Below are 17302 nucleotides of genomic sequence, written 5' to 3'. Positions count from 1 at the left end.
TTTGCAAGTTCTCCCTGTGACCGCGTGGGTTTCCGCCGGGTGTTCCGGTTTCCTCCCACAGCCAAAGACTTGCGGGTTCATGGGTAAATTGGCCATTGTAAATTGCCCCGATTGTAGGAAGGTGGTAGGAGAATGGTGGGGATGTGGTAGGGAATATGGGATTAATGTAGGATTAGTATAAATGGGTGGTTGTTGGTCGGCACAGACTTAGTGGGCCAAAGGGCCTGTTTCAGTGCTGTATATATCTATATCAGTAGTATGGAGGTCGTAAAATCGGGCCCTTTAAAGAATTATGTTGATGGTAGGAGTGTCACTCCTGAATGTTAGAAATACCTACAGATCGCCAGTCTGTTCAGGGAAATTCTGGTCTCTCTGAGCCATATAGTTTTCCAATAAACTGATAGCCTTGATTCGGGTGATTACATTTTCGATCGATCTGTGACCTGGTCAATAACTAAGATTGTGCCACGTCTGACCACTCTCTCATCCTGAAGACTGTGTCAAGGACCAGGTGGTCATTTTTTGTGTGAGTCAAGACGTCCAGTGCCAGTAGACTGTTTGACCATCGGGGGAGCAGGTGCATCGCAGACAAGTGTACTTCCAGTCAGGATCACCAGAAAATCAGGACTTGAAATCCTGGCTGATTGCTCTTCACTCGTTCCAATCTCACTGAGAGCCCAGATGGAACGCCTCTGTTGTTGCTAAGGTCAAGTTCAGCCAATGGGGATCATATCTGAGAGCTTCCTGGACTGTTCTTTTTAATATATTGGTTCTTGGGATGTGGGTATTGCTGGCAAGGCCAGCATTTATTGTCCATCCCTAATTGCCCTTGAAAAGGTGGTGGTCAGCCGCCTTCTTCAACTGCTGCAGTTCATGTGATGTAGGTGCACCCACAGTGTTATTTTCTGTAGCTGTTTGATACAACAGACTGGCTTGCTAGGCCATTTCAGAGGGCAGTTAAGAGTCAACCACATTGCTGTGGATCTGGAGACAAATGTAGGCCAGACCAGGTAAGGATGGCAGATTTCCTCCCCTGAAGGTTATTAGTGAACCAGATATATTTTTATGACAATCTAATAATTTCATGATCATCATTATCAATGAGACTAGCTTTTTATTCCAGATTTATTAATTGAATTTAAATTCCACCAGCTGCTGTGGTGGGATTTGAACTCCTGTCTGCAGAGCAAGTGTCTGGATTACTAGTCCAGTAACATTACCACTATGCTACCATCCCCAATGGGCCATGCCCTTATAGTTTGAGTCATCAAGAAGTTTTGACTTTTGCATTTGTGCTTTTTCCCACTGCTGTGCCTTCAGCAGTCTTGGCCCTCAACTCTGGAATTCCCTCTCTAAACACCTCTACCACTCCTGCTTTTAAGACGCTCCTTAAAACGTACCACATTGACCGCGTTTTTGGCCATCTGTCATAATGTCGTCTCCTTTGGCTCGGTGCTGCATTTTACTGTGTATAATAGTGAACAACAGGACACTATGTTAGTGCAAGCTGTTATTGAGCATGCTATATCCCTTATGCACAGGGTCAGTAAGAAACAGTCCATGAGCTTTGATGCTCAGTCTGCAGCAGGCAAGGTTTCAACTGCTGGCTAATAGACGAGAAAGTCGAGGGTTATGGGGGACAGACAGGGAAGTGGAGTTGAAGTCACACTCAGATCAGCCATGATCATAAATGGCAGAGCAGGCTCGAGGGGCCGAATGCCCTACTCCTGCTGCTAATTCATATGTTCGTAACTCTCTCTCTCCCCTCGTAGAATGCCAGCTATTCTGGATGGAGAGGAGGCGGTGCGGATGTGGCTGGATTATGGGGAGGTGCCAGTTATGGAGGCCATTAAACTGATCCACTCAACAGAATGTATTGCTCTTCACCCAGTCTCCACTGTGGTTAACAATTCCAGGAATGACTTCCTCGACTGCATCAAACCCATTGAACTGGGAGTTAAAAAGGTGAGGGTTTTTTTCTTTAAAAGAATAATTAAATTTAAAATAAATGTTAGCAGAAGTGGAGACTGTATGTTTGTAACTTTTATTTTGGTGTGCCTATTTTTTCTAGTTATGCCCTTCCCTTTTTTCTGAATGTGTTGATCCTTCTGACGACCACAGACCCACACCGAGTGGCCTCTCTCTCTCCCTTGCCCATTCTCCAAGTACAGTGCAGGCTATTCAACTGTAGACTGCATCACGCAGGGGAGCCCATTCCCGCCCTCCCCTGATGCGGCATTTGTTTTATTTCACCTTCGCATCACGGGTGCTGAGGCCATTTGCGACAAGCAGCCCACCCACCACCGCAAGCACAAATCACCCTAACACAGCACTGAGTGGGGATCGAATCCAGGATCTTCCTGCCCCTGATGGCTATTTGCCACCTTGGGAGGAGACATGTTGCCAATATTTTGTAGAATGTTTGTGCCAGGTACAAATGGCCATCAGGCGGTAGTGCCCTGCAACGCGTACCGTGCCTGGCACCCAAATCCACAAATGAATCCCCTCTCAGTTGATTCCTTTCAGTGAAATTTTAGTGTGGGTGGCCGAGGGTTTTGCAGTTAATTAGACACTAGCCTTTGATCACTGGAACCTGGGCTCGAATCCAGATAAGTCCTAGACTGACTGGATGGGAATCTGGTAATGACAGCAAAGGATTTGTTAGTGGTGAGTTTGCCACGGGCTGAGGTCAGCAGGATGGCTGCTGTGAGGAAAGGCAGAGTAGAGGGGGGTGTTCTGACATTGAGGCACAGTTTGGCTGCAGTAGAGGCAGTTTTCATTTGCAGCTCATATCCCTGAAGCCACTGTCTTGTATTCCTCCCAGGCATTGTTCTATAGGGATCTGACATGTGATGTGGGGGGGTGCGCGGGGGTGGGGTGGGGGGTGGTGGGTGGTGGTTGTGGAGGGGAGCTGGTGAAGGTCCATTGCAGGTTAGATACAGTAATGCATTTTGTATCAAACCTCTAAAGTTGACAAACAGACAAGATCTTCTTTCCATTAATCAAGTCCGGGTTCCTCAGATGAAAGGGAAGTTACCAGTGCTGCTAGATAGGGAATCTGAGACTGTTATAATTATACAGCAGCAGCCACGAGGGTTTGTATTTTAAAAAGATCACCAAGTAGATACAGGCAAAGGCCATCTGACTGATTTCAGCTTACCTGTCTCTGAAAGTCTACAGTCCCTACACTGCAGTATCTGACTGCTAAATGATGCAGGGTTAGTGTGAAGATTTTCCTGACGTTAGCCCTATGCTTGCTTTTCACCACGTTGAACCCGTTACCCCACTTGGCCTGGGCTTGCAATTTGACCTGATGTGTTCTGAATCTGTCTTTGCTATATCCAGTTACACTGACGCCACCTTCCAGAAGGAAAAGGTCCCATTGCTGCAACCTCAGCTCATGGCTCATTCCTCTGACACTTAGGTGAGGGGGTTTTACTTGTGGTTCAAACAAGCTTCACCATGTCTGCTCCACTCTCGGCTGTGCATTGCTTTAAAAACTGGAAGATTAAGGCAGGGTACTGCTGCAGCCCAGACCCTAATCAGTAAAGGCAGGAAAAGCTGATCTAAACAAGTAATAGCAACACAATCAGAAACCGAAAATGCTGGAAATACTCAGCAGGTCTGGCAGCATCTGCGGAGAGAGAAACGAGAGTTAAAGTTTCAGGTCGTTGAACTTTCTCTCTCCTCATGTTCACAGATGCTGCCAAACCCGCTGTCTGTTCCCAGCATCTGCAGTATTTTGCTTTTGTAATTATTCTACAGCGAGACTGAGAATGAAGTTGTTGTGATAGATCACACGATAAAATTGAATGAGCGAACTGAGCTTGGCACCATGGTACAGGAAGCTGTTCAAGCACAGGGAGTAAATAGGAATGTAGTGGTAGTAGAGGATAGTATAGTCAGGGGAATAGACACAGTTCTCTGCAGCCAGAGTCCAGAAGACTGCGTTGCCTGCCAGGGTTTAGGGCATCTGCTCTGGGCTGGAGAGGAACTTGCAGGGGGGGGGGGGGATCCAGTGGTTGTGGTCCATGCAGGTACCAATGTCATAGATAGAACGAGGAAAGAGGTTCTGCTGAGGGAGTATGAGCAGCTAGGGTATGAATTAAAAAGCTGAACCTCAAGGGTAATAATCTCTATTATTACTGAGCTACATGCCAATTTGCATAGGGCAAATAAGATGACAGAAATGAATGTGTGGCTCAAAGACTGGTGTGGTAGACGTGGGTTCTGGTTCATGGGGCGCTGGGAGTACCAATACTGGGGAAAGTGGGGGCTGTACCGTTGGGATGGTCTACACCTGAATCGTGCTGGGATTCATAACTAGGGAAGTAGAGAGGGTTTTAAGCTAAATAGTGGGGGCAAGGGATCAAATTTGGGAAGATATAGTGAATCAAAGAATAGAGACAAGGCCAGAGAGAAAGATATTAATATGGGAAATGATAAACAGACTGACAGGAAGGGACAGAGTGTACAAATCTAAGTGTAAATCAGATAAGGCTAGAAGTTACAAAAATAATAAAAGGACAAAACCGAAGACTTTGTCTGAATGCATGTAGCATTTGAAACAAAACAGATGAACTGAGAGCGCAAATAGAAATAAATAAGTACGATCTGATAGCCATTGCAGAGACATTGCTGCAGGACGACATAGATTGGGACCTGAATATTGAAGGATACATGGCATTTAGGAAGCATAGGAAGCTCGGAAAAGATGGAGGGGTGGCTCTGTTAATTAATGATGGTATTGGCGCAATATAGTGGAATGACCTAAGTTCAGGAAACCAGGATGTAGAAACCGTTTGGATCGAGATGAGAAATGATCAAGGCAAGAAGTCACTTGTGGGAGTGGTGTACGGGCCCCCTAACAGTAACCACATAGTAGGCTAGGGTATAAAGGAAGAAATAATGGGAGCTTGTCAGAAAGGTACTGTGATAATCATGGGGGATTTTAATCTACATATAGACTGGAAAAATCAGATAGGCAAAGGTAGCCTAGATGAGGAGTTCATAGAATGTTTTCGGGATAGTTTCTTAGAGCAGCAGTAGGAGAGAAAGCTAGCTAGAAATATAAAAACAGCAAGAGTTATTTAAAAACAGGAGTTAACAAAATGAACGTTGGTCCTATAGAAAGTGAGTCTGGGGAATTAATAATGTAAAGTAAGGAGATAGCAGATGAATTGAACAGGTATTTTTGCATTGGTCTTCAATATAGAGGATACAAGTAACATCCCAGAAATAGCTATAAATCAGCAAAAGGGAGGGAGGGACTTAAGAAAATTGCAATCACCAGGGAAGTGGTACTGAGCAAATTGTTGGAGCTGTGGGCTGACAAGTCCCTGCGTCCTGATGGACTTCAGCCTAGGGTCTTAAAAGAAGTGGCTAGTGAGATAATTGATGCGTTGGTTTTAATTTTCCAAAATTCCCTAGATTCGGGGAAGGTTCCATTAGATTGGAAAATAGCAAATTAACTCCTTTATTCAAAAAGAGAGGGAGACAAAAAGCAGGAAATTACAAGCCAGTTAACATCTGTCATAGAGAAAATGTTGGAAGCTATCATTAAAAATGTTATATCTGGGCACTTTGAAAAATTCAAGGTAATCAGGCAGAGTCAACATGGTTTTGTGAAAGGGAAATCATGTTTATCCAATTTATTGGAGTTCTTTTAAGAAGTAACATGTGCTTTGGATAAAGGGGAACCGGTGGATGTATTGTACTTAGATTTCTAGAAGGCATTTGATAAGGTGACACATCAAAGATTATTGTGGAAAATAAAAGCTCATGGTGTAGGGGTAACATATTGGCATGGATAGAAGACTGGCTAGCTAACAGGAAACCGAGTAGACATAAATGGGTCATTTTCTAGTTGGCAAGATGTAACGAGTATTGTGCCACAGGATCAGTGCTGGGGCCTAAACATTTTGCAATTTATATCAATGACTTAGATGAATGGACTGAAGATATGGTTGCTAAATTTGCTGAAGACACAAAGCAAGGTAGGAAAAAAAATTGTGAATAGGACATAAGGAGGCTAAGTGAGTGGGCAAAGATCTAGCAAATGGAGTATAACGTGGGCAAATGTGAAATTGTCCATTTTGGCAGGAAAAATAAAAAAAGAAGCATATTATCTAAATGGTGAGAAATTGAAGAGCTCAGATGCAGAGGGATCTGGGTGTCCTAGTGCATGAATCGCAAAAGGTTAGTATGCCGGTACAGCAAGTAATTAGGAAAGCTAATAGAATGTTATTGTTTATCGCGAGGGGAAGTGAATACAAAAGTAGGGAGGTTATGCTTCAGCTATACAGGGCATTGGTGAGACCACATCTGGAGTACTGTGTACAGTACTGGTCTCCTTATTTAAGGAAGGTGTAAATGCATTGCCATAAATGCCATAAAGACAGGGCTAAATTGTGGCGAGTCGAAGAGACTTAGTAGTTGGTAGGAAAAAAGACAGAGGCGCAAGGGGAGAGCCAACTGTGCAACAGCCCCAACAAACAAATTTCTCTGCAGCACCTGTGGAAGAGCCTGTCACTCCAGAATTGGCCTTTATAGCCACTCCAGGCGCTGCTTCACAAACCACTGACCACCTCCAGGCGCGTATCCATTGTCTCTCGAGATAAGGAGGCCCAAAAGAAAGAAAGAAATGCATTGGAAGCAGTTCAGAGAAGGTTTACTAGACTAATGCCTGGAATGTGAGTGTTGTCATGTGAGGAAAAGTCGGACAGGCTAGGTTTATATCCACTGGAGTTTAGTGGAGTAAGAGGCAACTCGATGAAGGAGAATCTAGAACTAGGGGTCACTGTTTAAAAATAAGGGGTCTTCCATTTAAGACAGAGATGAGGAGAATTTTTTTCTCTAAGGGTTGTGAGTCTTTATAACTCTCTTCCTCAAAAGGTGATGGAAGCAGAGTCTTTGAATATTTTTAAGGCAGAGGTAGATGGATTCTTGATAAACAAGGCTAGGGTTGTTTTCCTTCAAGCAGAGAAGGCTGAGGGGGGACCTGATTGAGGTATACAAAATTATGAGGGGCATAGATAGGGTAGATAGGAAGAAACTGTTTCCCTTAGCAGAGGTGTCAATAGCCAGGGTGCATAGATTTAAGGTAAGGGGCAGGAGGTTTAGAGGGGATTTGAAGAAAAAAATTTTCACCAGAGGGTGGTTGGAATCTGGAATTCACTGCCTGAAGGGGTGGTAGAGGCAGGAACCCTCTTAACATTTAAGAAGTATTTAGATGAGCACTTGAAACGCCATAGCATACAAGGCTATGGGCCAAGTGCTGGAAAATGGGATTAGAGTAGATCGGCTTGATGGCTGGCACGGACATGGTGGGCCGAAGGGCCTGTTTCAGTGCTGTATAACTGTATGGCTCTAAGGCGGTGCAAGGTTATCGGAGGTAGGCAGGAATGTGGAGTTGAGGTTGCAATCAGATCAGCTTTGATCTTATTGAATGGTGGAGCAGGCTCAAGGGGCCGAGTGGCCTACTCCTGCTCCTAATTCATATGTTCGTATGCATGTAAAATTGCAGGAGGACATGTCTCTGTGTCTATCTATCCCTTGGTCCTGGGGGGCGCTGATACATTACTGGAGTTGCTCTTTTAACACAAAAACCTCAAAATAAATTCTAAGATCATATGAAACTGGAGTAGGAGTCAGCCGTATGGTTCCTCGAGTCTGCTCCGCCATTCAGTAAGATCATGGCTGATTTTCTACCTCAACTCCACTTTTCCGCCCAATCCCCATATCCCTTAATTCCCTTCCTGTCCAAAAAATCTATCGGCCTCTGACTTGAATATACTCAACAACTGCGCTTCCACAGCTCTCTGGGGTAGAGAATTTCAAAGCTTCACAACCCTTTGAGTGAAGAAATTTCTCCTCATCTCAGTCCTAAATGGCCTATCCCTTGTCCTGAGATGATGGCCCTGTGTTCTGGACTCTCCGGCCAGGAGAAAAAGCTACCCTTGTAAGAATTTAATGTTTTTCAATGAGATCACCCCTCATTCCTCTGAGCTCTGATTTCTGATAAAAGTAAAGTGGAGATGCATTCGACTGGTGCAGCACACTGTGTCTCACTGCAGCAGGAAGAAGGTAAGTGCGATGAGGAATATTTTGTCTTTGTCGAGGCTGAGGCTTGCCATGGTGCTATTTCTGTAAATGTGGCACAACAGTGTCATCTAATGGAGAACACTTGCATTGTCTTTTCCAATTGAAATAGAAATTCAGTTTGGTGCAGTGGAAGAATTTACCAAACAAAGGAATATATTTCCAGGCCACTGCCTTTAATTTGTGCCTTTCAAGAACATGTATTTCTAAAAACAAGTGATTGAGACAGATAAAATTTTTGCACGTTTTAAAACCACGGGATTAATTTCTTTGACAAGTACGTGATTCACAGCTTTCAGTCTAAGATTGCTTTTCAAAATTAGAGTTGGCAGTGCAATTAAGGTTTATTAAACAATAATTCCAGAGAAAGTGAATTTAATTTTTTGGGTGATGAGTACACACAGACTTTTACTTACCCCCTTGTTAAAATGTTTTTGAATGCAGAATCTCACGGGCTGTTTAGGTGTTGAATCATAGAAACCAATGGCACAGAATGAGGCCGTTCGGCCCATTGTGCTTGTGCTGGCCGAAAAAGAGTTATCCGGCCTAATCCCACTTTGCAGCTCTTGGTCCGTAGTCCTCTAGCTTAATGTAGTTTTTTGGATGAGACCTCAACCTAGTAAGATAGGACAACTGGTATAATTTGTGAATTAAGCAAGATTTATTCAAGCAAGTAAAACAATACTTAAGAAAAGGCTGTAGTAAACCTCAATGAATAGCCCTTGATCTCTGACGTCACTGGAGCACGGGTGGTGTTGTCTTCGGCTTGTAAGTTTTCTTCTCCCCTTGTCTCTTCGCTAGTTGTGCTACTTTGCTCATCAATGTTGGCTCAGACTCAGCAATTCCTTCACCATATTTGGTTGTGATGCTTTGGAATGTCCACTGATGGGTCGGGGAGCACTACTCCATCACCCAGGTATGCACGTGCAGTCTGGACATGCCCCAATCCCTGTTACAGTTTGACCACAAATGTTTAACTTCAACAATGTTGGCAGTATTTCAGTAAAACACATTAGAATTTACTGTTATGCCAACAGAACTCCCATAAGATTCATTTTTACATATAAAAATATAAAAATTCATCATACAAGAAGGCACCAGAAGGTTTACTATTTCCTGACCACAGCTTCTGTTGTTTAGCATCTTACAGAGAATACAAACTCTTTGTGCAGAAATATCCCCATTGTGATTGGCTGACTGTTTCTCTGACCTTCGATTGTGGCTTTGCAAGTACATCTTGGGACAAAGCCTAGTTAGTCATGTGTACATTGCTTAGCCTAACTGTACATGTTTAATTCTTTCCAGCCTTTAACAAATTACCCATAAGAAAAATGTCACGAATAAGGCAGAACATGTTAATACTGAATCTTTGTTATTGCAAAAACCCTTTATTCTACAGTTACAGGACTTCAGGCGCATATCTAAGTGGATTTTAAATACAATGAAGGTTTCTGCCTTACCCTGTCTGGCAGTAAGTAAGCTCCAGACCTGCACACCCTCTGGGTAAAAAAATATTCTCAACTCCCCTCAAATCCTTCTACCGATTTATTTAAATTTATGCCCCCAGGTTCTTGACCTCTCTGCTAAGGGAAAAAGGTCCTTCCTATCCACTGTATCCAGGCCCCTCATAGTATTATATACCTCAATTAAATCTCACCTCAGCCTCCTCAGTTCCAAAGAAAACAGTAAAACAATTTTTCCTTGCAGCCAGTCTCAATTCCTGGCAACGTCGTCCTACATCTTCTCTACCCTCTCTAATGCGATCACATCCTTCCTGTAATGCGGTGACCCGAACTGTACACAGTACTCTAGCTGTGGCCTAACTAGTGTTTTATGCAGTTCTAGCATAACCTCTGTGCTCTCTCTGTTGCTATAGACTGGAGTGTCAGTGTGCCTGCAGCAATGCAGAATCGACTGAAGAGCAGTGATTAAGCAATAATGTCAAAGCAGGGTGCACAATGTGCTACTGCTGAGAATCGGCAGCTTGCTGAGAGATGAAATCCAGTACTCTGTGTCCTTCAGTGGAGCTGCTTATACTCATTTACTAAGTAGAAGAATTCCAGCCGCTTGCAGCTTGTTTGTAATGCACATTCCCACTGGAATGCAGTGCGTATGCACTGTGAATCTTCCCATTTCAATCCTCCCCCCCCCCCTCCCCGAGTTAGCTAATCTCTGTTAAGGTGACTAACTCGAGACAACACTGCTTCTCTTGGGGGCTGGGATCGGGCTGCAAGGCAGCAAGGGTTCTGCTTCCTGATAACTATGCTGCTGGAAAGGGCCTATGGGTGGGGGTGGAGGGATTGTGTGTTTTGGGCTGTCTGTGTTGGGAGTTGTTTTTGTGTGTGCGTGTGGAGGGGGTTATATGCTTGTGGAGGGATTGTGTGTGCGTGTGCGGAGGGACTGCGAGTGGAAGGATTGTGTGATGAGTGTGTGTCTAGGATTGGTTGTGCCACGATGCTGTCCGTAGTTAAATAGCCTACTGACTCTGGACTATCCAGAGTAGCACGTGACGATCGCCTCCTTGTGTGAGGTATTGAAGGGTGACCAACATGGGCAAGCCAGACAACATGTGGAGGAAGGGAAAGCATTCGCCACAGTTTTTATTTAACCATTTTCTCTTCATATATTTTTCTGTCCGAGTGCTGAGGGAGCTGCTTCTCTCCCCACCCCCAGCCTGTGGTTTAACTTTTTAATCATTCAAGGGATGTGGACATCGCTGGCTAAGCCAGCATTTGTTGCCCATCCCTAATTGCCCTTGAGAAGGTGATGACGAGCCATTTGCCTTCTTTAACCACTGCAGTCCATGTGGTGTAGGTACACCCACTGTGTTTTTGGGGAAGGAATTCCAGGATTTTGACCCAGCGATAAAGGAATGTCACCATGTTTGTCCTTCAACTGGGATAGAAAGACGCCTGACTGATTACATCTAATTTGATTAACAGAAGTCAATTAAATTAAGCAATAATAAGTGTGGGAGAATTAATTTGTTAATGAGGGCAGGCAGATGATAAAAGGACAGTAACATGAAGGGTTCCAGTCTCTCCTCAATTACAACTCACTAACCACTGCTCTATTACAGCTGTTCTGTTTACCGGTACATCCTTCACAGACTGTTTTTAGAATGCAGACGTGCCGAGTATGGATATGCTACACGCTAAGCGAAAGAAAGACTAACTTGCATATATAAGAGAGCTTTTCCCAATATCAGGATGTCCGAAAGCAATTAACAGCCAGTGAATTCTTTTGGGAGCGTAGTCACTTGTAAAGTAATAAACACAGCAGCCACTTAGGACAAATGAGATAAATGACCAGATAAATTCCTCTTAGAGATGTTAGTTGAGTGGTAAATATTGGAACTCCCCTGCTCCTCTTCAAAGTAGTGGCCATGGGATCTTTTATGTCCGCCTGAGAGGGTAGACGGGGCCTCTGTTTAATGTCAACATTACATCACATGTTATCTGTGAAAAGATAACATTTCTGACAGTGCAGCACTTCCTCAGTGCACCAGTGTTCCAGGTGACCTTGAGCTGCCATACTGTAAAAACTCTTTGAAAGAAGAGCAGGGGAGTCCTGGCCAATAGTTATCCCTTAGGATATGGGCACAGCAATCAAGACTGACACTCCGTTCCAGTACTGCAGGAGTGCTGCACTGTCAGAGGTGCCACCTTTCAGATGAGACATTAAACCAAGGCCCCATCTGCCCTGTCAGTTGGATGTAAAAGATGACATGGCCACTATTTGGAAGAAGAGCAGGGAAGTTAACCCCAGTGTCGTGGCCAATATTTTCTCTCAATCAACATTATTTGGTCATTATCACATTGCTGTTTTGTGGGAGCTGTGCTGTGTGCAAATTGGCTGCCCCATTTCCTACATTACAACAGTGACTACCCTCCAAAAGAACTTCATTGGCTGTAAAGTGCTTTGGGATGTCCTGAGGTTGCAAAAAGCGCTATAGAAATGCAAGTCTTTATTTTCTCAACTAACAGCACCAATAAAAGGGTTGTCTGGTTATTTTAACTCATTTACTGTTTGTGGGAGCTTGCTGTGTGCAAATTGGCTGTGAAGCGCTTTGGAACATCCTGAAGATGCTAAATTAACCCAGGTTCTCCCTTTACGAAGAATATTTGAAATTTGATTTCCCCCCCCCCCACCCCCTTGTCTGCGTTCCCCCCCCTCCCCACCAAAAAAAAATCCCGAATCTTGTGTGATAAAATGATTGCAGCATATTTGAATCAGAATCATTCAGCCCATTGTGCTTATGCTAGCTCTTTGAAAGAGTCACCAATTAGTCCAATTCCCCTGCTCTTTTCCCATAGCCCTCCAATTTTGGTCACTAAACCAGTAGGCTTTGTACACGTATAGACATTTACACAATACGTATGTCATATGTGAGGCTGTTGTTTATTTATTTATTTAGAGATACAGCACTGAAACAGGCCCTTCGGCCCACCGAGTCTGTGCCGACCAACAACCACCCATTTATACTAACCCTACAGTAATTCCATATTCCCTTTCACCTCCCTACACTAGGGGCAATTTACAACGGCCAATTTACCTATCACCTGCAAGTCTTTTGGATGTGGGAGGAAACCGGAGCACCCGGCGAAAACCCACACAGTCACAGGGAGAACTTGCAAACTCCGCACAGGCAGTACCCAGAATCGAACCCGGGTCCCTGGAGCTGTGAGGCTGCGGTTCTAACCACTGCGCCACTGTATTTTTTGTTTTTAAGAAAAATTGCAGATTCTCCAAATATTGGCAAAAAGAATCCTAGAATGGTTACAGCACAGAATGAGGCCATTCAGCCTGTTGTGTCAATGCCAGCTCTCTGCGAGAGCAGCTCTCCACCTTGTCACCTTAGCCCTGCAAATTTTTCTCTTCACTATCCAATTTTCTTTTGAATGCCTCTATTGAATCTGCCTCCAAAGCACCCCCGGGCAGTGTATTCCATATCCAAACCATTCGCTGCGTTTAAAAAAAAAAACTTTTTTCCTTATGTCAGCTCTGTCCAGACCCTTCATAATTTTGAACACCTCTATCAAATCTCCTCTCAAACTTCTCTTCTCCAAGGAGAACAAGCTCAGCTTCTCCAATCTATCCACATAAGTCAAGTCCCTCATCCCTGGAACCATTCTCTTAAATCCTTTCTGTACCCTCTCTAAAGCCTTCACATCCTTCCTAAAGTTTGGTGCCCAGAACTGGACACAGTACTCCATCTGAGGTTGAACCAGTGTTTTATACAGGTTTATTGTAAATCCCACATGATAAAACTGGATTTGGCGTCAGTCACCACAAAGCAGTGGTCCTGATGAGTTTGGTCTTTGTGTGTCCATCTGCTCTGCCAGGAAACCAAACCCACGGCCAGCAGCAAGCTGATGATGAACTGGCTGCAAAACCCTTCCCCCAAGAAGGAAGAAGCAGGCGCAAGGAGTCCACTGACTGTTAAGATGGAGACACCAAATAAGAGCAGCAAAGGGTTAATGCAGATGTGGCTTCAGAAAACCGAGGAGCCCTTGACCAAGAAGCTACGCACGACCTGAGGTACGACGTACTTGAAATCAGTGGCCGGGCCAGCTCGGCTCAAAACTAGTTTGTTCCTCGAAACATTGTAGGTGGCGAAGAGGGAGCATTGCTGTTTTGTTTAAATGTTGCACGTGTTCGATTTTCTTGCACTTTGTTCTTTCCGAAGTTAGCGTTGTGATGTTGTGCATTTTCCTCTTAACAGTACACAAGGGAAAATGCTATCGAGCTGAAATTAAAAAATTAACATTGTCGGTGTGAGTCTGCCATTCAGACGTCTTGACGTGGTGTGGGAGGTGGGGCAAAATGCCACGAGAGTGTGCAGTTGGTGGGGTAGGGAAACTGTTCTGAGGGTGGGTCTGAGGCATGTTGGCGAACTTTCCTCTGCATTTGGCCTGGGCTATACCCACCCTGGAAGAGTGCCCAAGTTGTTAGACATTCCTTGGGTGGATTTGAGGCTCTGCCCAAAATTCAAGGGGTCAGATCAATTTAGCTATTGGCCACAACTGGGATGCCGGCACGAGGAGGGAGAGTGTGGTTTTCCTGAGTCATCCGAGAACATTTGTATTACCAAAACCGGCCTTTCAAAATTTAAAACTCCTTCTCACGCCCGCTCCCCTCCTCAGCCCTGGACTCGGGCCTCATCAGGCTGTCAATTCGCCCTTGGGGGTGATTTTTGGTGAAATGGGGGAGAGTTCTGCCCCCCTCCCCCCACCAACACATCGAAACAATTAAACTCAGGGTCTTCTCTCTGAGCCCAAACCCCATCTCCCCCAGCCACAGAACCTTAATCTTTCTCTTCCAGGGACTGCCCGTCTCCCAGGACTTGGTGTCTGTTACAGATGCGGGTTATTGCTGTTTGGCAATGAAGTTAAGGCATTTAAATTTTTACTGTTGCAGGTGTTGTTGTAACGCTTCTTGAGCAGCTGTATTAATAATTGTAGAGAGACTGTAATTAAATCTAAATAAATGTCTGCCTTTCCCCTAATTGTGTGTGATTTATTCAAACCCGCTAGTGCTGGGTAAGGGATTTGTGAAACTTGAAAATTGAGAAAACATTTTGGAGGAGTGAGTGAGGAGAGGGGTTGCTGATTGAAGTTGCAAAGGGGAGGTAGGGTTGCCAACCCTCCAGGATTGCTCTGGAGTCTCCAGGAATTAAAGCTTAATCTCCAGGGCAATGCTGCGAGCAAAATCCCAGAAGATCCGGAGACATTAAGAACAGTTATTTTTCCGTTTTCTCTTTACACGTTCACTTAGTAGTTATAAAAACATTGGTGATGGAGAAAAGACTGTTCAAGCCAGTGGGGCGTACGTCCAACCTGAGTTGGCAACCCTTGGGAGGGAGTAATACCCGATTGAGATGAGGGATTGGGACCGGAGGGTGTTTTTCCAGGTGACGGTATTATGTTTATTTTTGTCAACTTGCACCCGTTTCTCCTGGCCCAGTTTGGTTCAGTACCGACCATCTGGTCTCCGGACCGGTTTTGCTCATGTGGATAAACGGCAGCATGGACTGGATGGGCTCCTGTGTTGCAGCTTCTACATGTTTGCTGTGTAAGGGTGCCCGGACAGTGAGTGTTGTCAGGCTATTGGACTGTGGAGGGTATCACAGCTATGAGGATAGAGGCCAGTGGAGGAGGCTGGGGTTGGGGGAGATGGGAATAAAACTAGCTGTATTTGCTTACCACCACTTTTTGCAGTAAAAACAGGTAGGGCATTAGGACCCAGAGTGAATAATAACTGATGGTTGTACTGGTCTTCATAAATTAGCTGAAGCAGCAGGAGATGTAGAATTAACACAGAACAAAGATTTAGCACAATGCTGTAACTAGCTGTTTGCTCTGAGAAAGGAGGGAACAATTAGATTCAGCTGTTGTAGATTTTTATGCTGTTCATTTCTCTTGACTTTTTCTGCATTCCTACAAAATAGATGCTTCTTTCCATCAATGTATGTAATGTTGGCTCACTGTCTTGTCTACAGGTTAAACATTTCATTGTTAAATTCTGTCTCTGTCCGTGGAAATGCATCCAGATATTCTTCCCTATCCGTCATCCCCACCTCCCCCTCCCACCCAAGAGAATTGTTCAGGAGGGTGTGGAAAATTGTGGTGCTGTACCTCCTGTGTGACTTTGCCCTCTTTCCCCCCCCCCCCCCCCCCCCCTTTTTTGTTTGTCTCTTGCAGGCTGTGGGGATGGTGGGTGGAAGATGATGTCCAGTGTCGATGCCCCAATGATCCTGGTGTGTGGGGTAGGCTTGGTGGATCAGCTTGGCTTTTCCTGCCCATCAATTTTGTATGGTTTCTTCACCTTCACCATCAGTACCTGTGCCTTCAGCCACCTGGACCCCTCCCTAACCACCCCCCGATAATCTTTGGCTCAGTGACCATTGTCTTTATTACATCTCTGAAACGCCTCAGCATATTTTTCTATGTTAAAGGCCGCTAGATAAATCCAAGTTACGGCAAAGCAATTTTTAAAAAAATCTATAAAGCCAGTAAAAGTCTTTGACACAGCAACCTCATTATGTGTGTTTTGTGGCAAGTGTGCCCTAAATATTGTCTTTCAAATCCATCCATCCTGTAATCATCTTGCGCTTCTCGTCACAGAAGGCATCCTCACTTCAAAATAATCAAGACTCTGTGCGAGATGGTTGCAAACTTGGGATGGGATTAATTTAGATGCAGGATAATTGGTAGCTAGCATCGGGTTAACGCAGTAGTAATTGCATTTTGCAGGTCTATGAAGGAAGGTTTTAAGAGTTTAATGCTGCATTTATTCATATATATTGAATAATTTCTTGTTAGAAGGTTTAATTGCATCAATTAATGAAAAGATTTGCATGAATATGCTTTTCATAACCTCAGGATGTGCCAAAGTGTTTTGCAGCTAATGAAGGACTTTAAGTGTAAGTGTTGTAACGTAAGAAACACCAATGCGCACACAAACTCCCTGAACAGCAAGGCAATAAATGACCAGCTATTCTGTTATTAACTGTTGGTTGAAGGATATTATCCAGGACACTTGGGAAAACTAGCCTGCTCATTTTCGAAATAGTGGCCACAGGATCTCTTCCATCTACCCAAGAGGGGGAGTCAGGACCTTGGTTTAATGTCCCATCTGAAAACCGCATCTCCTACAGTGCAGCATTCCCACAATACTACATGGGTTGCAGGGTGTCAGCCTAGATTACGTGCTCAAATTTGAGGAGTGCGCTACTAACTGAGCTAAGACTGATCAAGGTGAGGGATAGTAGTATAGTGAATGACAAGTGATAGATTCCCAATGCATGTTTAACTACTGAACTCTTACAGCTGAGGTTACGAAGTTATAAATGTCTCCCTGTCCCAGTTACAGAAGATGAGGCAGTTCTCTCTGCAGTAGCTGCTGCCTACCATAAGCTTGCCTTTGAAGGATTTAGGCTAAACTAATTTTATAGAAAGTGCCACCAGACAGTGAGAAATGGGAGCCCTGTTCATTCGAGCTAAATGATGATGGGTTTCAATAAGGGAAATGGGCAGCCGGCAGAAGTCACAGTTAAATAGATAATTTATCACCTCCTTAGAGAGAATTATTACCAACACTGGTGGAGGCAGAATCCACGACGACTTCAAAAGGAGAGTGGAGAAATATTTGAAAAAAATCTTTAAGAAAGTGAGGGAATGCGATTAAGTGATCACAGAGC

At 44.3% G+C, this 17302-nt stretch overlaps 1 protein-coding gene across 4 annotated transcripts in view; it reads left to right on the top strand.

The window, feature by feature from the left end:
• hmces (5-hydroxymethylcytosine binding, ES cell specific) overlaps nt 1–14608 on the top strand; it is a 32862-nt gene extending 18254 nt beyond the window's left edge. For 3 of the 4 annotated variants that reach the window (XM_068052354.1, XM_068052351.1, XM_068052352.1), the window contains exons 6-8: nt 1773–1965; nt 5946–5996; nt 13446–14608. In XM_068052354.1, the coding sequence (XP_067908455.1) occupies nt 1773–1965; nt 5946–5996; nt 13446–13640 (439 nt within the window). In that variant the 3' untranslated portion in view covers nt 13641–14608. The remainder of the gene's footprint in view (nt 1–1772; nt 1966–5945; nt 5997–13445) is intronic. The other variant, XM_068052353.1, reaches the window with a different exon arrangement.
• The last annotated feature ends 2694 nt before the right edge of the window (nt 14609–17302 follow it).

This window comes from Heterodontus francisci, chromosome 19, assembly GCF_036365525.1.
Source record: "Heterodontus francisci isolate sHetFra1 chromosome 19, sHetFra1.hap1, whole genome shotgun sequence".
Lineage (NCBI taxonomy): Eukaryota > Metazoa > Chordata > Chondrichthyes > Heterodontiformes > Heterodontidae > Heterodontus > Heterodontus francisci.
The sequence above is the reverse complement of the archived record's forward strand: the minus strand, read 5'-3'. Positions and strand labels throughout refer to the sequence as shown.